We start from the raw sequence: 9,223 nt of genomic DNA on the forward strand, positions 1-9,223 counted from the left end.
ATGAGCCCTTGATAATTTATAAATTATTATTTTGTCATATCTTGCCCTATCCGACATCTCCCTTCACCCCCTTTTCTGTTGTACGCCCCCCCCCCCAGGAAGGAGGTCACATGTATATCCTTGTAATCAGTAAAAAGACATTATTTTTTTTTTACTATAAAAAAATATGTTTAATTGGCATTTCCCGACCTGTAGGTTAGCAGAGCAACCACCGGCTGCCCGGGGTCATGGCTGAGGGCGTGGAGATCCGGCCTCTGCTTTCCAGTGGGTTTCCCTGGTGTTCTGAGGCACACTCACCAGTGACCACGAGGAAGCAGGGTCTTGATAGACGTGTTTGGTCAGACGAGAGTTTAGAAGCTGCAACATCATTGGCTTAGGACAGTCCCGATGGGCCTTTGAGTTCTTTTTCTGCCTGGTCAGTCAAAAAGACATTATTTTTGACAAACTGATTGCCCTATGAGTTTGAGGTGGTCACCCCCATGCTAATCATGATAAATAGTCATTGGTTCAGTGGGAAACAATGAGAATCTGACACTTTTGTGTCTATATACAAAATAAGCTGACATATTTGAGCAATGTTTTTAAATATAAACACAGCAGAAGAAATTAAGTACCATGTACAATAACAAGCTTCCAGAGATAATGGTATTTTTAGACTAGCAGTCTGACTTTATCATGTTAGGAAAAGGACTGTAATCTCAAAAAGCCATAGAGATAAATAGTTGAAGACGTGCAATTCATTTTATGAGAACAGGGAAAATCTATTTTAAAGTAACCCTTCCAAGAAAGTTAGCACATATTCAACAAATAAAATACATATTTGCAACTCTTCTTTTTGTAAATGTATGTGATTTATCATTTTTTATGTTTATTCTCGCCAAGAATCCATTTCTAATCTACAGACTAAAATATTTCTAGCTACATATTTCTTTTCTTCCCAAATACCTATTCACAACATGAAGAACAGTAGAAAATGTGAGGAGCTAAAATGTACTGTTTTTCTTAAATGTATAAAGACATAACTTACTAAAGCAGCAAAGATGACAACATATTGTTATGTTATGAACTAATCTAAGTAAACGGCGTGGTATTGATAGAATAAAATGTAAGAAGACTTTAAATGGAGTTTTTCTTTTATTTTTTAAAGAACTGATACAATAATTATTCACACTAAATTATAATCGATTTAGGGTGTATATTGATTATAATTTCTGAAAAAATCATTTGTTGCTGTTGCTTTTGGTGATGTTAGCTGCCCTCGAATTGATTCTGACTCATGGCAACCCTATGTACAAGGAAACAAGCACTGCTGGATCTTATGCCGTCCTCAGAAGTATTGGGATGCTTGGGCCCACTGGTTGCTATAGCCATCAAGGTGAGGATCGTGCCCTTTGTCACGGACCCTCTATGTGACCAAAGATGATGTCTTCTACCAGGAACCAGTGCCACAAGAGGATGTATCCAAAGCACTGAGACAAAGTATTAGTGTTCTTGCTTCTAAGGAGCACCGTAGTTGTACTTCCTCCAAGATAGAATTGTATGTACTTCTGTCGGTCCGGGTAATCTCAATTGTCTTTAACAATGTGATTCAAATGCATTCATTATTTTACAATGTTACTTATCCATTGTCCAGTTTTCATATCCACAGGAGGCAATTGAAAATAACATGGCTTTGGTCAAGTCCACCTAACTTAACTCTTCAAAGTCACATCCCTGTTCCCGACCACTTGAAAGAAGTCATTTGCAGCACGTTTGCCTGCTGCAGCACGTTGGGTGGACTCCTGACTGCTGCTTCCCTGAGTGTGCACTGCCGAGCAAATAGAAATGCTCGACAATGCCAGCCTTTTCTTCATCGATCAGGACGTTGTTTGTTGGTCTTGTGTGGATCTTGTTTCCATTGTGCTCAGGTGTAACCCACGCAGCTTCTGTGGTTTATTATTGCCACCAGTCTTCCTGGTTTTCATCAGCAAGGTTGTGGCATCTGCTTATGGAAGGTTGTTTATGAGCTTTCTTCTAATCCCGAGGCTGCTTTTTTCCTCATAAAGTGTAGTTTGATTGTTCAGTGTACAGACTGAATAAATACGGTGAAACGACACAACATGTTTCATATAATCTGCCTATCAGAGTGTTAGCAAGCCTTCCTCCAATTCTGATGTTGCATTCATCTTTATATAAGGAAACTTCTCTAATTATTTGCTCAACATACAAATTGAATAAGGATGGTTAGAGGATACAACCCTGACACACACCTTTCGTAATTTTCAACCCTGTTCTTTTCATATAACTGGTCCATATGCATGTTCTGCATGATGCGTTCTGGAATTTCCATTCTTTTCAAAGTGATGCATAGTTTGTTATGATCCGCACAGGCAGTTAGATGCCCCTTTAATCAAGTCACATCCATGATACAGTTGAAAGGAAGTTTTCTTGGGGATGTGGTCTACCCTGTTTAAGGAGACATTGTGGGAAGGCTTCCCCTTCTTGCTGTGTCTGGATTCTGCATCTGTTTCCTTAAAATCCACTTCTTTGCACTTGAACCAATGGCCCACGATATTGGCTGCCAATCATGGAAGCAGTCTGCCCTAGTGCCTCCTGGTCTTGGATTCATTTCACTTAGCAGCCAGGATCCCAACCATCCATGCATCCCTGCCTACCAAACTAAAACCAACCTCACTCCCATTATGCCAGTGCTGACCCACAGTGACCCCCTGTGGATTTCTGAGATTGTACCTGTTTACAGGCATAGAAAGCCCAGTCTGCTGGTAGTTTCAGACTGCCAACCATGTGGATCACATACTGATGGGTAACCCCTACACCCCAGAGGTCCTCAGTACCCATGCTTACACCAGCCTGCAGTCTTTTAGCTCCTAGTTCATCTTCCTGTTTCCTGATTCTCTAGTCCCTTTAGCTATGGGAGTCAGGAAAAGTCTTCAGTTCCACATCTGACTGGAGAACTTAACCCAGACTGAACTTGACCACTTCAACCACTGTCATATCCATTTCCTTGATAGATATTTCTTTATGTATGTATACCACTGATTTGGGTTCTCTAGAGACCCCACCTTAACCCAGGTAGAATAAAATTGGTTGCTAATAAATGCCAGGATCCATCCTCGATGCTTGTTTCCATACATTATTTATTCTGTAAAAATGTGTGATATTGTCACACATTTTTATTTCATGGAAGAGGAAATTAGATTGGATTCTTTAATAAATTTCCAAAGATCACTTGACTTGTACAGAAAACCAAATTAGAATGCTTCACTCTAGAATTCAAGTGCACTGCTGTTGTTTTTTCTTTTATCACGACCGCTAACAAGCCATTACCGATTCGTAGTGCCCTGCTAGACCAGGTTAGAACTGCTCCTGTGAGTGCCCAAGCTTATCAATCTTTATTATAATAGAAAGCCTGCTCTTTTCCCCGTAGAGAAGCTGGTCGTTTTGGACTATTGACCTTTTGGTTAGCAGACCAACACATCATAAAGCTAGGTCTCCTTTTAAACATTCCACAGTCCTAATTAAATATACAAAATATTAGTCGATTATTTTAAAAATATTTGTTCTCATTTTTCCTTGACCATATCAATCATATATATTCCCATCTCTGTTCAAAAGTTTTCCAAATATATTCCTCTCTTTCTGATTCTCTCTTGGATTTCACTAACCTTTGTCTTCACCTGGAGGTCTGACCACAAATATGTAGTCAACCAGTCAATCAATTTGTATCTCTAACTACGTGATATTACCATCCTCATTAGCTTTCCCTTATCTGAACAATGGTTAAATCAGGTATTTTCTTAGAACAAATGGCTTCATCGCTAATGGCTTCCTGTCCATAACTGAGAAATTCTCAAGCCCAATCCTACTCTCTTGTACATGCCACGTGTGCCCTACTTTCCCCATCGCATTATATTAAGTCTTTACTGCCTTTTAACGACTTTGCTGTAATGGGCCTCTAATGGACCTCTCTAATTGTCACCCTATCTTCTACACCAGTCTTTATCACAAGATCAGCCTAGTCATGTCATAAATACTTAAAAATCTTCACTGCTTTTCCATTTTCCAAAGAACAAAACCCAAAGTCACGAGCCTATACTGCAAGCCTTTTAGCAACGTGCTTCAGTTGACCATTCCACTTGCCACCACTTAAGTAAACTTTAGTCAATATTTATGAAAGGATCTCTCTTCAGTTTGCTGCTGTGAATTTGTTAACAAAAGGTTTCACTCATTCTAAAAACAACTTATCTCTTAAAACTTTGCTGATTCACTCGGTCAAAACCACACTGTTCTCTGTGTCTCACTATCTTGGTCTCTGCGTTTCTGTCTTTGTATCTCTTTTTCTATCTACTGAGAAAAAGACTCTCACTTCTGCACTTCCATTAAAATATTAGAGTATTTTGGATAGCATTGCATTAGTAACTGACATATGATATTCTATTCCAGTTCAGAAATAGAACTTGTACCTTTTTTCTGGTTTATAAAAAGGATACACATTATCACACCATATTCTTCTTGTTGTTGTAGATGCCATTGAGTGGGTTCTTTTATGTACAACAAACTGAAACACTGTCCAGACTTGGACCGTCCTCATAATTTTTCCCATGCTTGAGCCCCTTGTTGCCATGACAGTGTCAGTCCATCTCCTTGAGGGTCTTCCTCTCCTTTGCTGCCCCTCCACTTTACCAAGCACGTTCCCGTCTCACTTTCCTTACAAAGTTAAAGCCGTCAATCCTTTAATCTAAGCTTCTGTTCAGTGGGAGACAGAATGAGTCATCCTCAAGAGCCTTTATCCTGTGGATAGCAGGTCTCCTGACATATCTTCTTCTGTGTTCTGCACATGACCTCAAGTTAGAGTGTCTAAGGTCAAACAGTTTTTATTAAAAAATAGGATAGACATTCAATCCTGAGTTCTTCAGTGGTAGATCCCACACATTTCCCTAATACCAAATTGCTACTTCAGTAGCTATAATAACTAAATTGACAAGTATTGACACTGTAGATGAGAAACATAATAATTCTTTTCTTTAAAACATATATTTAGAATATATTTTTATGTTTTCTAGTTTAAGCTAATAATAAAGAGACTATATATTTCATTTTACTGTGATAATTAGGAGTCCATAGAAAGGATACAGAACATTTTTATTATTAATATCTCTTTGTATTTGAACATTGTTTCCACATTGCTCCAGAAACTTTTGTCATCATGACATATCATATTTCGTCTTCAATACATAGATGATCAATTCTAGTATGGAAACCTTATTAACCTTTACTTCCAATCTCCCCTTTTTCATTTTATTTAAAATAATAGTGATAAACTCCTTCATGCTATTGGATATATTAGAATAGCCAATGATGAAACACTAAGCAGATTATTCATAGGTAATATCAGAATGAGATCATCTTAGATATCAGGTGTGTATTTCATTGAAATTGGATCAAATCAGGTAAAAGAAACCATTTTCGGTATGGCCCATAATCCTAGCCAAAACCTGGAGAGGGCCTCACCAAAGGAAGACACTGTCATAGGCTTATAATATTGAGTGACATCAATTACAGAAAAGTACCCAGTATCAGAAAATACATCCAAGACCTAACAACAGAAAACCTTAAAAGCTAAACTTTACTTGGAAAGTTATACACAAAAAAAGAAATTTTGAGGCTTAAACACATGTTATTTCCTGACCCAGAAATCAGATTCACCTTGTCATTTTGCAGGCAATAAAGATTATATCTCTGAAGAAATATAGACTGACTAGGGGTGATTAGTTAAAATTAATCATTACTTTAATCTCAATAACTGTATTAGGTATTACTAATGTATACTCTCATTACTTCTTGTACATAGAATTGTTGTTCTTCCTTATTCCTATTAGCTTTACTTTTCCACCCTTCTTTTAGCCTCTCAATAACCATAGATCATTGTCTCTCCCCTAGGCACCTGGCTTGATAAAGTTGCCACCGTTTGAATAGGATAATTGAATATATGGTATGATTTTTTCACATGTCCCAACATTAAGTTCATTACAACTTCTGTCTCTCCCCCAAGGAGAACCTAACAGCCTAGATCAAAATTATCATTCTAATTTTATTAACTCTGGTGAGACATGTGGGATAATTAGGAAGGTGTGCACATTGATCTCACATTTATTCATTTGTTCCAAAAAGGACCTATGAATTCCATGAAAGCTTTTGAGTATTCATATTGGAATTATTTGCATGCATTCTATGGTCTATATATTAAGATATATTCATATATTTTACACCAATTTAGTAGCTATGAATATTGTATTTTCTATGGCACAGTGATCACCTTTTCCCTGTAAATGTTAATAGATTAATTCATTAGCTTAAGAAACCAGGTAGCCAATAAAGGTACCATTGAAAGGGTCCTGGTAGTTTCACTTTACCTTTGTTGAATTTAAGACATAATGTCAGCCCCCTCTCAACAACACATTACTACTAACTGATAGCTTTTTCCCTGATTGGCACCTTTTGCAGCTGTTCTATTCAGGACTCTATTTCCACAGACTCTTTGCATTTGTCTATAGGCATTCGTAGCACATGGGCTTATCTGCATGAGCAACTCCAGCAAGTGTCCAAGTTATGAACATCAAGTATAGGCAACTCACACTTCCCCTTTAATGGTAAGTAAATCTCTCACTCTGAACTAATGGACCAACCCTCCTGACAAAAAATCCCCATCACAATCACCTGTATTTACTTCTTGAGTAGATTTTCAACCTTTAAAGAGGTTTTGCACTAAAGTGAGGATCCAGAACAAGAGTTTGTATCTGTTCCAGATCAACTGCAAATTTGACTTAGACAGACTTTGTAATTCAGGAAATTGTCTGTATATACTCACATGTAAAATACAGCTACATACTTATAAAACATCTATTTATACAAATATTTCAGATATGTTTAGGTAAGAATTCTTTATATTATCTGAGAATTACAGTGGTCTATCAATAAAAGACTTAGGAAATAAAATATCTCATTTAAAATGTGTGTCTTTCTCCACTATCAAAACGTTTGGGTGTTCACTGAAAATTAAACAACCTTTACATTAACATTATTTGCTACTGGGATGAAAGAGAACGTAAAGAGGGTTTCTAACGAGCAGTCTTTTCACAGCCATTTTTACCTCTTTATTCCTTAGACTATAGATTATTGGGTTCAACATAGGGGTCAAAACCACGTAGAGTAAAGCCATGAATTTATCAATTTCCTGTGAATCCACAGCTGATGGCTTCAGGTACATGGAGAGAGCTGTCCCATAGAACAGAATGACCACCGTCAGGTGGGCTGCACATGTTGAAAAGGCCTTGCTTCGGCCATCCACAGAGCTGATCCTCAGGATGTTGGAGAGGATGAAGGCATAAGAGACACAAATAAGGAGCATCGGCACGGGAAGGAGAAGGGTGCTGATCACCAGCATAAGGAGTTCAACCATGGAGGTATCTACGCAAACCAGTTTCAAGACAGCCAGAATTTCACAAGTGAAATGATTGATGATATTTTTACCACAGAGAGGCAATTGCAATACAGAAATTGTTTCCACAAGGGCGGTAAGGGAGCCTGTCACCCAGGAGCCAGCTGCAATGTGTGCACAAATGCTCTTGTTCATGATGATGGGATATCTCAAGGGGGAGCAGATGGCCACATACCGGTCGTACGCCATCATGGACAGGAGCACACACTCTGTGGAGCCCATGGCCAGAGACAAGTACATCTGCACAGCGCACCCTGAGAATGAGATGGTGTTTTTCTTTGTAACAACGTTTGCCAACATTGGAGTGAGAGCAGAAGAGGTGTACCAGATGTCCAGAAAGGAGAGGTTGCTGAGGAAGAAGTACATGGGGGTGTGCAGGTGCGAATCCAGGATACTGACGGAGATCAGAATAATGTTGCCCAATAATGTGATCAGGTACATCAGCAGGCACAAGGCAAATATGATGACCTCAACTTTAGGATAGTGGGAAAACCCCAGAAAAATAAAATTTGAAATGATTGTACAGTTTGTCTCAGTCATGTTATTTATTCCTTTAAGCACATCTGTAATGGTGAATAGAAGTATGATATTTTATATGTAGTAGTCATTGTCTTGCTATTATTACTAGAAACATATTAATAATTCATTCATGAAATATATATATAATGAAATACATTATAAGGTACCAAGGATATTATTATATCAAGTTGGCTCTCCAGCAATTTGCATTTAAGAAGATGAACCAATAAAGTAAGTGAACAATAATGACACCATAATATGTGCGTCATAATGTACCTGGCAAATAAGAGTCAGAACCCTGACTCGGCGATAACTCTAAGAATTACCGGCATAATCAAAAGATTCCTTGCACCTAAGTCAGGTCAAAGAACAAACAGGCTGCGTTAGGAGAATTTTTTTTGTAAAAGTTACAATAGAAGATTTCTATATAATTTACAAAGTTGAAACATATTTTAATATGATAATTGGGTATGTTGCATATCACGCAATATCAGGAGATGAGGCTAGGATAATAAGGGAAATCAAAATCACTGTCATGTTACCTGATTTCTGTCCTCTGGAAGGTATTTTCTAATGTGGAAATAATCTTGAATTCATTCTTACCTTAGGAAAGTAATCATTTTCAATGGTTATTTTATTAATAAAATTGCTTGCAACATATCTAACAATGGATCACATATATAGATGTATGTTTTAAACCCACTAGTCTACAGAGAGGCTATAGAAAGCATGATGTAGAGGACTTCATGTTTTCATTTCTTCTAATTTATTTAATATCATCTGCCAATACTTTACCAGCACCAGCACCCTGCCCGCCCGCCACCCCCTCCACAGGCACACTTTACAGTCTGAAATAGCAGCCAATTTAAAGTTCTTTATATCAACCACCTTCACTCATCCACTCTCAGCCTGCTTTGTGCTTGGACCTAGACGTTAAACCCTCAAACCATGGTTGATGATCAAAATGATTGTGAGAAGTTCTACTCTGTCCTGTAGGGTCACTGTGCATCAGAATCAACTCATTGGCAATGGGTTACTAAATTCTCTAAAATGATTTATGATGAGATCAACTCATCCACCTTATTCCCCTGGTATTTCCTGTAATGTCAGCACCAAGGTCACCCCAGAGAACTTCCAATGCAGCCCTGTCATGTTAAGCTTGAGAAATACTTGCAGAAAGTTGATAACTTGCCTGAGGTCAATGAA

At 38.0% G+C, this 9,223-nt stretch overlaps 1 protein-coding gene across 1 annotated transcript; it reads right to left on the reverse strand.

The window, feature by feature from the left end:
- Window positions 1–7,078: 7,078 nt before the first annotated feature.
- Window positions 7,079–8,038, reverse strand: LOC142457916 (olfactory receptor 13F1-like). Its single transcript, XM_075559004.1, has one exon. It carries the CDS (start codon window positions 8,036–8,038, stop codon window positions 7,079–7,081), a length of 960 nt encoding a protein of 319 aa, XP_075415119.1.
- Window positions 8,039–9,223: the final 1,185 nt, after the last annotated feature.

This window comes from Tenrec ecaudatus, chromosome 10 (genome assembly GCF_050624435.1).
Source record: "Tenrec ecaudatus isolate mTenEca1 chromosome 10, mTenEca1.hap1, whole genome shotgun sequence".
NCBI lineage: Eukaryota > Metazoa > Chordata > Mammalia > Afrosoricida > Tenrecidae > Tenrec > Tenrec ecaudatus.

Excerpts from the sequence above, each read along its gene's own strand:
- LOC142457916 (XM_075559004.1), bottom strand. The coding sequence starts at position 8,038 with ATGACTGAGACAAACTGTACAATCATTTCAAATTTTATTTTTCTGGGG.